The sequence below is a fragment of the Amblyomma mixtum genome, chromosome 6 (genome assembly GCF_055824585.1).
Source record: "Amblyomma mixtum isolate Tamu chromosome 6, ASM5582458v1, whole genome shotgun sequence".
Classification (NCBI taxonomy): domain Eukaryota; kingdom Metazoa; phylum Arthropoda; class Arachnida; order Ixodida; family Ixodidae; genus Amblyomma; species Amblyomma mixtum.
The window spans coordinates 55261505-55277291 of record NC_143017.1 but is presented as its reverse complement, the minus strand read 5'-3'; the positions used below and the strand labels follow the sequence as shown (position 1 = coordinate 55277291).

Here is a 15787-nt window from a genome sequence, read left to right as displayed (position 1 = left end):
CGTCAATCCAGACATTGTCGCACTTCAAGAAATGAGCGGTACCTTTTCTCTTCCGGGTTACGACTACTTCACTGAAAAAAGAATCGTCAGGAAGAGAAAAGGGCATCAAACACCCCCGCCTCCACTGAATTTAGTTGTTAGTTACCTACAGCGCACCATCCCCACCATTGAGGAAGAAATTCACACCTCAACTCCGGGACGAAGGAGCATGTCCTCACACACTCCACCTGTCGCGGCCATTGCTTCTCGGTTTTAAGCTGCTACTGGACTCTCTCCGACTCTAAAACCAGCATCCCGCCTTTGCACACGGCTCTCCCTGCCTCTAATATCCCCACTACTTCCGTCCTTCCTGGCCACTTCAACTGCCCACATCTTGCATGTGGATACGACGAAAACTAGACCGCTTCACCAGCGTCCATCACTTCGCCCTCGTGAATGACTCGTCCATGCTTACGCGTCAAGGCTATGGGACACAGTCTGACAAAAACCCCGATCTTTCATGGACTCACAGCGGTCTCCGCGCTTCATGGAATAATACGGGCAGTTCGATGGGGAGCGATCACTGTATTCCTCAAGTAACCCTTACTTCTGTGAAGGCACCTGTGCCCCTGCATTACTAACGGCTGCACACGCTCGGAAAAAGGAAAACGCAAACACGGAGCATGCCGGCTCGAACGGGGAGAGGAGGGAAGCACGAGAGGAGAACGGGAAGGGCTGCGAATCAACGGCTCCTGTGGAACCGGGTGACCAGGCTTGGGAAGCTGTCTTCGCCCGATTTAGCGCAACCGGGGGTCTGCTGTCTCCCTCTCGCCTCCTGCTGCCTCGGACAGCGAGAGTCGTGTCGGACACTGCCAGTCGCTGCCCGCCCAGGGATCCTGCCGACGCTGCAGACTCTTCGTGCCTGTCGACCTAAGCTCAGGGCCTGCTGCCGCAGGGCAAAGATGCCTTGCCCGGGTGACCGGACCTGGGCGGCCGTCTCCTCCCTGGCGTGACCAGGCTTGAGAAGTAACGTAGCCACTGCTGCGGGAGATCCGCGCCCGGTATCCTGACGTCGCAAGGTCAGGCCTTGGACGGTACATGACCGCGCCGCGTCTCCAGGAACGGGCAGCTGCGATGTCCTCCGGGACTGCTCATCGGTCATCGGCCGTACTAAGTTCGCGCCACAGATACACCGTGGTCTCCTCGCTGAACTGGACGTTACACATTCGTGAAATACTTTCACTCATTTCTAGTGTGTGTTGTTATCCTTCATCCTGTAGTGTACCTGGATAGTTTTCATTGGAAATGTTTTTCTTCTGCTCGCGCTCATGCTTGGTCTGGTATAGTTTGCTTGATCCTCCGCGGTCCCACTTCGAAGGACGTTGGTACCTGCTTGTGGTACTTTTCATCCTTACAATTTTCGAGCGATGATCCCGGCCACCGAGACCACATTTGCCTCCCACTATGCTTGTTGACTGGCCAAAGGTTCCGCCGGTTCTCGACTCCTTGTCCATTTCAATTGAGGACACCGAAAACTGGTGTACTACCATTACGAAGGCTGTTTCTCAACACGCCGAAAATATCCGCCGCTCTCCCGATTGTCCATACATTGACACTCACTTCTACGGGCTATGGAATCAACGTCGCCGGGCCATAAAAGCTTGACGCAAATGTAGGCCTAGCCACGCGTTGAAAATAAAAGTTGCTGACCTAACGCAAGCAGTTCAAGATTACGCTGACCGACTATAGCCTACAACAACTGGCTTCAGCTCTGCGATGAAATGGTCGATAAACTTCACGCGCACACCAAAAGTCTGGCACATTATGGGCACCCTACCTGGGCAGGGTAAGCCTTGCAGTGCTCTTCAAAATCTCCAGCTGGCGCTCCCAGTCTCTCAAGAAGAGCTAGACGAGCAAATCGGAAATCAATTTTCCCACCCTCTAATTATCCGCTCAGCTTTCCGTCATTCCCTTACACGGATGGCAAAGAAAACAACCGAGGAATGAATTCCGGCTTCACGTTCGCTGAAATTCAGGCTGCTCTACGCTATCTCAAGCAGAACACAGCACCCGGCCCCTAAAAAATTACCTACGGTATGCTCCGTAACATTCCGGGCACAAAACTTGATGAGCTCATTCAGATCACTAACACTCTTTGGCGCTCTGGGGAAATCCCTGCTGCCTGGAAAGAGGCACAAGAAGTTATGATCCAAAAACCTGCAAAATCCGCTTTGCTCATCAGTGCGACATGTGGCTCGTCCAGCTCCTACAACAATTGAACCCAATTCCCCACATGCTTTACCGCGTATATCACTCGTTGCAATAATGAACTCCGAGAACAAGAACTCCGCCTAGTCATTGAAGCACTCGTTTGTTCTGGAGAAATGTACGCCTACTCCTATTAACGACTCCCCGCTTCTCAAGCAAGCAAACTGAAAGCTTCTCTGCGTCGCTTCAGTCGATTGGCGATGGGAGTTGCCATCTACGCCGCAAACGCTCTTGTCACAGACACCGCGTTTTTCAAATCCCTGGACGAACACGCGGCAGCACACTGCCGAGACGAGATTCACCGTCTTTCTACCTCTTAACAAGGCAGAAACCTCATCAGCCTTTGTGGACATTCGGTAGCCCACCTGCCTCCGCTCCAACCATCTGTTCCCCCATGGAAAGCCTCCCGAGTCTTACCGCAAAACCCATCCCAAGCCACATGTCACCAACGAGAAATTCCAGGCGGCGTGAAGCACTGGCCAGTCATTTAACTGCCCTGGGACACGACACTTATTGTACCGTCGTCCATATCCTGCAGCATCAAGTTTTTAAGGCGGAAGCCTTTAATGCCTCATACAGTCGTTAGCAGACGCGTCGGCAGCCGTGTCGACAGACGCGTCGGCAGGAGTGTCGACAGACGCGTCGGCAGCCGTGTCGACAGACGCGTCGGCAGAAGTGTCGACAGACGCGTCGGCAGCCGTGTCGACAGACGCGTCGGCAGAAGTGTCGACAGACGCGTCGGCAGGAGTGTCGACAGATGCGTCGGCAGCCGTGTCGACAGACGCGTCGGCAGATTCGTCCGCCTTTCGGTGTCACTGCAGGTTCCAGCATGAATAAAGGCGCATCTAGTGAATGCATGGGCTTCATAAATAAAATAAAAGGAGCAAAGTGAAGAAAAATAAAAAAAAAATAAAAATAAGAAAATAAATAAAAATAAAAACAAAATAAAAATGATGTGAAAATAAAAATAAGAAACAATAAAATTAACAAAAGGAGCAAAAATAAATAAGAAACGAAATATGAAAAATAAAAAGTAAATAAAAACACTTTAAATAAAGCACTTTAGAGAGCCAAAGTGCCCCCTGAATTTTTTACTGCATTCGTCAGCAGTCGAAGCACCTCCCCACATCTACACACAAAAGTACCCTCCTCAACTGAGACAGAGGCACTGGTCATAGCAGAGGTGATCACCCTTCACAATCACTTCTCGTCCACCACACCATACGCCCAGACTCGCAGGCTGCTCTACAGGCATTGGAGGCTCAAAAACTTCCGCCGCATAACCAGGATACTTTGTTACACTACCTGACCGCCACCCTACGCTCCCTGTTCGTCTTGAAAGGATTCGTGGTCATCAAGGTATACTGGAGAATGAGCTTGCTCACGCTGTGGGGCAAGAAAAAATTCCACCGGACCCTCCGACTGCCTGGCCAGCCCATTATAATCCCAACACAGACAGCGCTACACACTGGCAGGAACTTCGGGAACGCCTTCACGAACAGCGGCGCCTACGACGAACCCTTCCCTCCCCCTTCCATTTCTTAGGCCGCGCCGACGCCACTCTCATCCGACAGGCACAGATGAGCTCCCTTCCCTGTGAACTATATACTCACTGTATCCTTTACAAACCTGGCAACCCCACCTGTCCCGTGTGTGGTGAGCATCGCTCAAACATTCACACGTATTGGTTAAGCTCCTGCGCCCCTGCGCCTCTTAACTCCTCTACGATACCTCGCTGACACCTCGTGCCTCCTTCCCATCACCTCACGTATATAGGCTCCATGAACCGCTCCACCAGCCCCTCTGCAGCCCGTCCTCTGGCCGCTTCACGTTGTCCGCGTCCGGACCATCCAAACGACACGTGATCCCACTGCGCCTCGACCGCTGGCCAACTAAGGCTCGGACTTGAGCTAAAGAAATATAATTTTCCTTCCCCTTCCTGGAAGTGCAAAACGGGATAAAAGACAGTGCGTGCCTGCACGTTTTTGCTTATGCTATTTAGACCTAAGTATGGAGATTGTCTGGGAGAAGATGCGAGGGAATCGGCAGCCATTACTTGATAGCCTAGTTTCGTGTATCACCGCAGATCAACACTGGATCAAACGCGCTACTACCGTGGGCCGAACATACCTCCTCAAGCGTTCCCGTGGGCTTGCGATTTGACCCGGAAAGCTTAAAACGAGCTGCCACGTGGGGTTATTTCCTTTACGAATACGAAGGATCAGCTTTCTACCGACAGAGAAACGGCGTATCCTGTGCTAACGCCAGTTGTTTTCAACTTGCCATCGAAGAGTCAAAATAACTGCCCTTTAACATTCCTCACCGGTTCTGGCTTTCCTAAAGAAAGAATGCATCGAGAGAAGCACGCTTAAGGTTGGGTTCATTTTCGACGCGATGTCGAAAAGCTATTTCTGGGGTCATGGCGAAAACACGAGACATGCAACAAATACCTACAAAATCAAGTCTTCTAGTTTAAATGAAATAAGACCAACAACTGTCGTCGATTGATTACCGATCAGCAGTTTTAAAGTTTGCTCTTTCAGCAATTTTCTTTAATGTTTTGAAAAGTTTAGGCTTACAACAGTATATTTGTTTATCGATTACTGCTTTCTACTTTTTTCCGGGAGGAGTAGTAATGACGGCGAACAACTTACCCGCTTCTCAAGCCACTTCCTTTATGTTTTTACGAAGTGTTTGTAAATCCCGACTTTGCGCGTAACGCAAATAAGCAGGCTATAATTAACGCAATTTTCGTACTACAGCCGGTATACACTATATGCAGTGATTAATTCTCGTCGAAAAACAGCATTCTTACAAGACTTTCCGAACCTGATACACATTCCGAAGGGAGCAGGTGAACCGACCGCGAATCTGTACCATTCCTGAAGCTACACTGTGTTTCTCACGCTTTCTTTGTCGACTGTACAGTCGCATAGAGAAGGCCGCACTTGAAGATAACATTCAAAGTCGTGGCCTTCCATATCCACAAGTGTGGATGCGGAACTCGACTAACAATAGAGCTTTCGGCTTTGTTCATGCAGCATGCGTTCCAAAGACTATTGTTTCCGACTGTACATAAAAATTGTATAATCTCAGATCCTGCCATAATCAACATTATGAAGGCAATTGGCATTAAAAAGTCATATCCAGGAACTCTGCACAAAAGCATTTTTCCAAAAAAGAAGAGTTAATGAAGGCAATTTTTCATATACAGGGTGTTTCAGGGAAGTCTTCAAGTAATTCTCAGAAATAGGATCTTTGAGTGAAAAATATGGCTTTCGAGGCATGGTATTCCCAGGGTTGGCGGACACCAGATTATCCTCTGAGCTAGTAAGCTGGTTGACTGATTTCTAATATTAAACTTTTAACTCTTATAGTCAGGCGCCTGGTTGCATCGAGACATTTGTAACCGGTTGTTAGTAATCGCCAGACAAGATTTCGTAATTTCGACTGCTTACGTGCACTAGAGGGGTTGCTTTGCCTGCATGTTCTTCGAATACGCATGTATTTTGGCACGATGTAGCCAGATTTTGTCGAGCCACCGCAGCGAGGGTGTTCACGTTTTCGAAATTCTAAAAACTGATATGGCTATGACTAACGGCCCGCTACAAATCTACAAATCGGCCCGCTACAAAAGTCAATTCTTGGAACTTAGTTAACCAGCTTAGTAGTTAATTTGATTCACCGGTATTTTGGTGCGCCAAACCTGGCAATCCCATGCCATACAAATGCCATTTTTTTACCTCAAAATTACTACTGTTAAAAATTATTTAAAATCTCCCCTTAAACACCTGGTATTGCAGGATTTCTCTACAACAACGAATACTTCCGCAAATCTCCCATCGGCAGGCTTGCATATTTTTGCTCGTAGAGTTTTTGATATCGTCAGAAACTTGCCCGATTGGTTTTCTATGGCAGTCTTAAATGCTCGATGCGAGCGATGGTAAAACTTTAAAAGGAGTATTTTGCTGCACATAAAAACAACGGACCATTGCCTTCAATATTTCAATAACGTTAGCTTATTCTATTGCAATATTCAGAATTTTTTTCCAAGAATGCTGAGCATTAGCCCAGTTCTTCCTCTATCGACAAAAATTTAGTCTTCGCCGTCTGTCTTTTGTTCCGTGGGACGCAGACGTCTCTAACAATTACTTCAAAGTCTTCGTGCCTGCAAAACGAAATACACAGCGGCTGATAGCATGTGCTGATTTTGACAGTAGAGAGGCTGTGCACATGCCTTACGAAGTCAGGAGCCAATCATCAGGCACGTGCTTTGCTTCCAACGTGGCTTGTGCCGTCAAGACGTGTGGTATACTTCGAATGGAGCCAACTAGTGTGAGTAACCGCGCCCAAGACCAGTAAAGTGAACTCAGCCAAGAAACGTAAACACAGACTGCATATATGAGCGTAAAGACTTTGTGATAGCGAGAACTGCGCTGTATATTCCTTTATATTCCCTAACAATATGTACTCTGTACAACATAAAACTTAAACGTGCATAGTCGCCTGACTATGCATGGGGAATTACGATTGCTGATTATTTCTTTCCAGAACAAGCTCTGCTATGAGCGGCGAGATAAACTGAACATTTAAAAACACTCGAAATATTTAGTTTCAAAAGTACACGAGAGGTGGGACCATATTGTTGAGCATCATTTTCATGATTAGAAGGGCCACCTTAAAATGCCTGCACAGCCAGGGCTACCACCCAAGCCATCTACCCGACCTAAACGTTTACACAAACGGGCCTCAATATCGTCATCATTATCATCAGCCTGACTACGCCCACTGCAAGGCAAAGGCCTCTCCCATGTCTCTGTAATTAACCCTGTCTTTTGCCAGCGGCGCCCAACATGTCCCCACAAACTTCTTAATCTCAACCGCCCACCTAACATAACTTTCTGCCGCCCCCTGCCACGTTTGCTTTCTCTTGGAATCCACTCCGTTACCCTTAAAAACAGCGGTTATCTTTCCTTCGCATTACATGCACTGGCCAAGCCTATTTCTTCCTCCAGATTTCGACTAGTATGTCATTAGCCCGTGTTTGTTGCCTCACCCACTCTGCCCGCTTTGGTCTGTGAATGTCATTTTCTTTCCGTAGCTCGCTGCGATAACTAATGGGTTAATGCGCATATATGCAAAATTGGTCTTCCTCTACTTAACACTTATAGATCCCCGGGAGTCCTCATCCCTGGGATTAGTGCACCATTCTACGAGGTGAACAACAACAACAACGACAACTTAAGCTGAACCCTTTGCAACCTGCTAAAACGAGCCTGTACTTCTTTCTTCATTTCGTACCGAAGGGTGTCTGTACAAAAAAAAAAGTTGGCAGAGACACTTTAAGATTGCTTACGTGTGAGAAGGCGTGAGCCCGGCCGTTCACATTGTGAACGCAGTGGCCGTGTGGCGCGGCGTGACGTGAGCCGATGCCGCGCAGCTAGCAATTGTGCCTCTGCATGGCTCTACGTAGCCGCCGCCTCGACGCCGCCGTACCCCTTCTGATCTGCGCGCTAACTTCATGAAGGTAGTTGCCGTCGTACCGCGGAGGCGATAACTGATGGGTTAATGCCCATATATGCCTCTACTTAACATTGATATATCCCTGGAAGTCCTCATCTCTGGGATTAGTGCAGCGGTTAAATGATGCTCCACTGCCTTAGGATGGCAGGTCCTGCCACCGGTGGGACTTGTGTGATCCAGGTTGTCCCTAGCAACCTCACACGACCACTCATTAATTTAACCGCGTCCTGCAGTTTGCATGAGGACGCCATCTTTTATGGTAGCATACAGGCTTAGCGCACGCACACAGACGAGCTTTCACTCGATGGGGCAAGTAGGACTTGAGCCTTACAATGTCGAAACAAGGTGCCGCCAGAAAAAAAAGAAACAGCATTCAGTAATTTGATTTCCGTCCTGGCAGCTGCTTCTGCTTTTAAAAACGTTGCACTCGCTGCGAACGTAGCTGGTACGTCGATAGACAACGCGCATGACAGACAGGCACGTAGTCAGAAATCTTTTTGTGAAGTGTCCAAGGCCATTTTCTGTATCGAGGGGCGGAGGTTGCGATACATGTCCAAAAAGAGCACTGCTAAGAGAATTGGGGGGGGGGTGCGTGCAGGCTCCCTTCTGCCCCCAAGCACACACGCACACCCTGGATACATCCCTGTGACGATAACTTCTTTCTGAAGCACCTTCCTTTACAGTACGCCGCGCCGACGTCTCCGCGTTTTCTAAATCCTCGTGGAGCTACTTCATAGCAAATATTCAAAAGTCACACAGCGGCAACCGCAATTCGCAATCCGCCAAACAATTCTATCGTACGGTATCGTACTGGCTCTTCCACGTCTGATCAGGCGCGTTCTCAGGAAGCTGTCAACGACCATTTAGCGCTGCAAATGCAGCCACCGGGCGACGTGAAGCATTTGCTTACTTGTCCACGTCATGGTTCCCGCAACCTTGTAGTCTGTAGTATGAAGGCCGTGGATGCGACTGAACTGGCCTCGAACGATGTCTTCGATTCGCGTCTGTACTTTTGTAGAAGACTTGAGCACAAGCAGGTCTCGAAGGAAAAAGTACATTCTCTCGTCGGGTGCCGAAACTGTGGTGATGAACTCATTTCGAGTAAAATTTGCTTCTGGAACATCAGAGCACGTCGTGATCCCCCCTGGAAAGTGATCAACGTGCGCATGAAAACAGGAGCTTCGGGGTGGATTAATTTTATCGTTTTTTTTTATTTTATTTATGGATACTGCGATCTTGTACACAAGATCATAGCAGGTGGGAAACAATGTATTAAGATACAAAAATACAGACACATACGAACAAAACATAATTGCACACAGACAAATCAGAATTGCACATAGAATTGCACGGAGAACAAAACAGAATTGCACATAGAAAAATCAGGAAGAAAAATACCGCGGCAAGGTCATAAAGAAACAATTATTTCAAATACTCTTCAACCAAGTGCAACGATCTCTGCCTGACAACATCATCCGTAAGGTTATTCCAATCAGTGATGGTCCTTGGAAAAAAAGAATATTTAAAACAATTAACTCGGGAATTTAATGGCGTTATGGAAAGAGAATGGCGATTTCTAGTTTGGTACCCCGAGGAATAAGCAAGGATATTAGAGGTGTCAACTTTGAGATTATTATGAATTAATTGAAAGCAAAAATTTTAAGCGACATATATGCGATTTTTATTTTTATTTATCGTGATGGTGATTCATCACTTATGGTGATTCATCACCGCTTGTCAACTCAAGGAATGGCAAACACGTTGCAGGGCTTAAATTCATCCGCAAACCTGTGCCCTTTTTTGGAAGCAAAATTCTTCCTGCATGGTCAGGTCAGATGAGCTGTCGTTATAATTTGTGCTTGTTTCTAAAGCACTGCCAGTTATGTAAACCCGGCCTTGGCAGTAAGCAAATTTTGTTTTGTTCTAAGGATGTCATTTGTTCTAAATCCACGTTTTTCTTGAACCAGTGTAAACAGTATTGTTAGAGTATTGAACCATAGCTACACTTCCTAGTGCACTGCATTTGAAAAAATGATGTTCTCTGCTACACGTCTCACGAGGACTTCGTGTTCACAGCATGAGCACGGCAGACTGCGTTCCTTATAGTTTACGTAAGTATTGGGCAGGCCCCCATCGGAAATAAAGGCACTGACCGGTCTAAAAACACAGCATAAAATTTGTTGCTGTCACAATTGATTTGTAACGTTTTTTACATGAATTTGTAGTCGCAACAAAAATTTCTGTGGTAACAACAGATTTTGTGTAGTCACTGCCGAAACGCACTATAGGAGTGCAGTCTACAAAACAGCACTACAATGAAACTGCACTATTAGTCTATTAAAGAAAAATGCCGTTACCCCAAAGCCACAAAACATTTTCTAGCTTTTCTGACACGATTCTGTCGTTTTTCGTCTGGGAGGGGCAAAGATTGAAGTAGTCAGCCGAGCATTGAAAGGAGATACAATTCTCAGAGATTTTGTGTAGTGAAGGTGATTGCGGAAAAGGCGTGGGCATACAAAGTGATTTCAACATGAAAATTAAATTGGCCGGCGACTGCGCTTCCCGGCAACGCGCTTTTTGAGGGCAGCTGCCGCGGAATTTGTACCGTAGGCAACGCAGGGTTTCGGCTTGGGCAGCGTACAGCGGTCCGCCGCCGTTAAGCCTCTCCTCGGGCGAACTGAGGATGGCGCGCGCACCGTGGCGCCATCTCTTAGCGGGTCGCCGTCACGGAGCCCGTCTTTTTACTGCCGCCGTACTCTCATCCTCCGCTTTCCTCCTCGCATCCTCTTAGCTATTGCCGTACCTCCGCTAGGCTACGCCTATGCTCTCTTTCATCACCCGCAACTATGCTGCTTGTTCACTTATCCGGCTACGCCGAGGCCGACGTCGAGGGATGCTGCTGATCGGGCGCTGAAGAGCTGCGCTTTAAAACAAAATGGAAAATAGTGTAACCTAAAGCAACAGGCTATTTACCGGTAATGAACCAAAAGAGGCACTGAAATTCAGATGACCTACGAAGTCGAAAAAGGTTTGGTTTATTCGATTTATTGAATTTAACGTCCCAAAGTAACTCAGACTATGAGGGACGCCGTTGTGAAGGGCTCCGGAAATTTCGACTACCTGGGGTTCTTTTAACCTGCGCTTAATATTTTATTAGCTTTATTATTATTTTATTAGCTTAATAAATGCGCTAAGGCTGTGATCCCGTACAAATGTTATACTCACTGCGTATAAACTACTTTTAACGCACACAAGAGAGGGGTATGTGATCCAATAACACTTTTTTCCAGGCGCTCAAAAAGACGTCAAAAGAGATGAATGAGTAGTATGGTAAGCGGAGGTAGAATACAGGGTGATGATTCGAAGACTAACAGCTCTCCAGAAAAATTCGGCTGCCCATCTTCACACAGCACGAAAAGAAAAATTTATCGCGCCGTGTTTGCGTGGAAATTAGCTTGTGTTGTGGAAACCCTGCACAGTTCTCCGGTCCACGAGCTACGGGGACGATGCCGGTGTACGTTCGTCTATATCCTCCTCTTGTAGGCTTTATTTCGCGCGTGTGCAGCACATCGAACCCTCCACGGTCGGAGGTTTCTGTTCCACACTGCATTTTTTATACGCTATTTCCAGTACGTGGTAAAAAAAAAAAAAAGCCAGCATAGCGGCAATGTTTCCGCTTGCTTTGCTTATCCAATAATTCTATCCGATTTATTTTTTGCCCATAAACCTGAATTCCAATGAAACCGCAGTCCAAGCAGTGCGACGTCTTGAGCATAAAGCATTTTTTGTGCAGTACATTAGGGTTTTGGGTTTTCCGCGATGCGAGTGACGCTTTTGTTGTTTCAGGTATATGGAATGTATGACCCATGATAGCAGTTTTAAATCAGATCAAGCCCTGTTGCTGTTATGCTTCACACCTCACCCTCCACCCGTCTAGGCGTCGCAGCGGGTGTGCGTTTCCGCTGCTGGTCCCTGGGTTGCGGGTTCGATCCCACCCGCTGTGGCCGTATTTGGACTGAGACGAAATGCAACAGCACCCGTGTTCTGTCCAATGTCAGAAGACGTTAAAGAACTTCAGATGGTCAAATTTAATTCTGAGCCCTCCATTAAGCCGTCTGCCGTAGCCCTTGTGTCGCTCTGAACGTCGAGCCCTGCAAATTTTTCGTCGCCCTCTTCTTTTTAGCTCTGCTATTAATTCCATGGGTTTGGTACAGAGACATAAAGTATGCGACGACAGCTTAAAAGAAAAATTCGGAGATCTCTGCGAGAAATTCTTAGGTGTGCACAGTGCATCGGCTCAAATTTATTCAGTTACGTAAGGAAGAGTTTTAAAGAAGTCATTTATTGCGTACGGCATAGCTCCTAATCTTAGAGCGGCGATAAGAAGCGCACTGGGTAGGCAAAGGAATAAAATCTAGGAGCATTCAGGTTAACTCGATGATGCGATTTTCTTTCGATCGTCAATATTTTAATTTCATGTTCTGCTCCAACTCTTATTTCATTTTCTCTTGCGCCACAGTTTACTCCAATTCCGAATCTATTCTAACTCGGTTCCCTCTAAGATCTGATTCTATTCTTATTCTATTTCTAAGTTTTATTGGATCAGTATTAGTCATTTTCATTCTAAGAGCGTGAGCCCTTATTCATCACGTTTCTCGATTTCTTGGGGTCTGCTACCACCCTTCGGCGCGAAATTTTATAAGTCCCAGGAGTTCAAGATGGCGGCCCATCGATATAGCGGTAAATCGATATAGCAACCCAATTGGTGATTTATGGTGACGTCACTGATTTTTTGACGTCATTTTTTTACTGATTGTTTACTGATTGTCGCTGATTTTTTTAACTAGTCTCGTGACTATGTTTAATCGATGTTAACTCAGTAATTAATGAGGAATCATAAAACGAATTATATATTTGGAATCCTCGATATGAGTAGAAAAGCTTAGACCCCAAAATTAACTAATGAATTTAATATTTAGTTATGATTATGCTTATAATTAATTGCTTAGAATTAACTAACCGATAACGTCCTGATCTAACAGAGATTCTTAACGGGCTCGATGAGTAGGACATGTTAAAAACCAATGTTGTCTAATTCGGTTAATATTTACATATAGTTAGGCTTATCATGGCGGCCATGTCGTCAGCACTCGGCAGCTCACAATTTCGTACCTCATTGCGACCGGGCACCTACCGCATTGAGGAAAGAAAAAATAGCACTTCAAAGATTCGAAAAGCTTTTCGGCCCAAATTTGTCAAAATTATCCGACCTCGGTAGGAGCCCGCTCGCCGTAAGGTATGGAAAAGTAGCCTAATCATGTGGCAGTACATCACATGGACGACAGATGGCGTACCAACAGCTAACGCTCGTAACTCCAACGTCTTCCAGACGGTGGTGGCATTTTTTTTTTTTTGCTCAGTCAGTCTTAGTCCGGCCTCTTCTTCCCCTCCCCTAAAGTAGTCGGCACATTTCACTCCCTCCACCTGCTAAGCTTCCCAGGTGGAGGCTCCACAGAGACGCTGCCGCCGCTGCCGACTTCGGTCAGTCTTTCTCTTTCATGGTCCCCCTAACGCTCCCGCATTACAAAACGCGAGATGCGTTCGGACTTTATTTGCAGCATCCCGGCGCGAGGCAAGGCGAGGGGTCTGCGTCTGGTCTCAGGTCATCTTAGTTTACGGTGTTGGGTGCGTGCTTAGTCTTTATTGCGGCAAACTTCTCCAGATTGGTCAGTTTGATGGAACCCTTACGACAAATTGGAGTTTACATGTATCATTTATTATCGCCATCTGTTCACAAAAAGGATGCCTCAAATGAAAACGCTAGAAAAGTTCAAACAAATTAAACACGGGTATTACCCCCATGAACCGTTTTCAGAAATAAGCTGCGATGACGTGGATATATTTTCCGGCACAAAAATCTCTAAGGCCACACTACACAGCCCTTCTACTTCTAACCAGTGGCCAGGGGGTTTGTAACTGGGCCGACATCATCACTGTCAAACGTCTGAATAGAACAGGGGGAGAAAATGCTTCATTTTGAACTGAAAATTCCAGCTAAATAATACACTTTTTGCTGCCGGACGCTGTTTACTGGCTAAATCGGTCATTGATGGCGAAATCTGCATTTAATTTTTGGCCTTTTCTATCTTATGAAAGGGCTGTTTGCCCTGAAATTATCGCTTCCTTATTTAAAATGCGGTGATCTATCGATAGAGGCTGACTTCAGTTTCTCCTAAGGTGTTCTACCTTGGTCGCTTCATGGACTCAAAATTTGAGACTATGAAGCTATATCGTAGTCGAAAAAAATGTCAAAACCACGTCAGAAATATGACAGAATGATTTGTTTTCCTGTCGTAACTGGAGATATTTCTGTACTTCTGCAGTATTTTCTGTAGTACTGTAGTTTCTTCTGTAGTGCTTTTTTGCAATCTGTGGTGGCTTTCGATCGTAACTACACAAAACTCTGTTGTTACTGCAAAAACGTATGCTGTCACTACAAGCTCACGCGCAAAGATATTACAGAAAATATATTGTGACGGCTGAAAATTTTCTGTTGTGTTTTTGGAGTGGGGTTGCCTTGCTTCTTTTCTGCGCCGCTGCCACAACAGGGGAATGTCCGAAGGAATCTGGAATACCCTAATATTTTTTCAGCTCAGGGAGGATATAATTTTCCGGACAGGCTGGACGAGAGGTGCGCTTGTGTATTCGTTCATGCAGAAGCGTGTAATGGACTACTTTCATGTGTGCTATTTGAAAGAATTATCAGCGATCTTCGGTACCGCCCACCTGTCATACAAACCTATTCATTTCGAAACAGAAGCATCCTCTGTTCTTTTAAAACAGCTATAATTCGTTAACTCTGTCAGGTAATGCAATTAAATTTGGAATGCCACAAAAATTAACAAAAAAAAACAATCGTATCTCAACTTCCTTAAAGAATTTTAATCGGAAATTTTTCAAGAAATGAACGCTGTTCTAGCTGCACTTCTGCGCTCTTCGGTTGTATGAACGTCTGGTCACGGTATTGGCTTCACTGAGAAAGAAAAATACTCTGAAGGAAAGGAGGAGAATAAAAATAAATGAATAATATCTAATTTATTTGTTTTTAAAGTGGATGCAGCAAGGAATAAAATGAAAAATTTTTCTTTTTTTTCTCCTCGTTAAATAGGCAGCTGAAAGCATTCCTTCCCCTAATGCGCGAATGTTGACAGCCTTAGAGCACTTGATTCGACAAGTGAGGGCTAAGTGAGCAGCCTAAGTCTGCTTCCAAATAGGAATGAAGCTGCACAAACGAATTCATATCACCAAACAAAATCAAATGCAATAATTGCGTGATGTTTGCAGCGAAAACATTCGGTCAAACTATTTCTCACCCTTTTTAAAGAACCAGAGGAAAAGAACAGCTATTACAGGCTTGACTTACCGTGATTGCGCACGAGGTAGTTGCGTTTAGTTGCAAAGTCCTGGATGTACGTTATGACGTCTCCTCTCTTGGTTACCCTGAAGGCCGACTTTTTCTGGAAGCTGTCGTACACTTCTTCAAAGAGTGTGACTTCGGAGTCTCTGCGTATCCCATTTAAAACGAAGTCTTTCCTCGTAAATTCTCCTAATGCGGCAAAAGAGCCGCTATAGAACGGTGCACCTGGTGAAATAAGTACAGTGTTCGTTAATGCGCATACACTAATATATTTCATAGAATAGTGCTTTTGCTCACATATCAAAGGAGTTCCATGCCGATACAAAATATACAGAAAAAAATTCGCACTCGAAGCAGTAGGTTTGATACAACAGAAAAAAACAAAGCAGAATGCGCCCCTTTGTAAGCGACCGCAAGATTTTTGAGTAAAAACAACATACATTAAGGAAAACGATAAACTTGAGTCGGTGCACAGCGTTCAGGTATTTGCAACATATCATTCTACGACTTTACTATGGCTAAGGAAACATTTTTGTGTATCGCAACTATAAGGTTCAAAATTTGTTTTCTATGACACGTAAAAATTAACCATGCATGCAA

The 15787-nt window shown here is 45.8% G+C and overlaps 1 protein-coding gene across 1 annotated transcript in view; it reads right to left on the bottom strand.

Annotated features, from left to right (window-relative positions):
• Nucleotides 1–15787, bottom strand: part of LOC149339185 (uncharacterized) — a 51932-nt gene that overhangs the window by 35881 nt on the left and 264 nt on the right. The window contains exons 2-4 of the mRNA XM_089550886.1: nucleotides 15194–15412; nucleotides 8681–8914; nucleotides 1448–1454 (exon numbers count right to left, since the gene is read on the bottom strand). Coding sequence (XP_089407012.1) covers nucleotides 1448–1454; nucleotides 8681–8914; nucleotides 15194–15412 — 460 coding nt within the window. The remainder of the gene's footprint in view (nucleotides 1–1447; nucleotides 1455–8680; nucleotides 8915–15193; nucleotides 15413–15787) is intronic.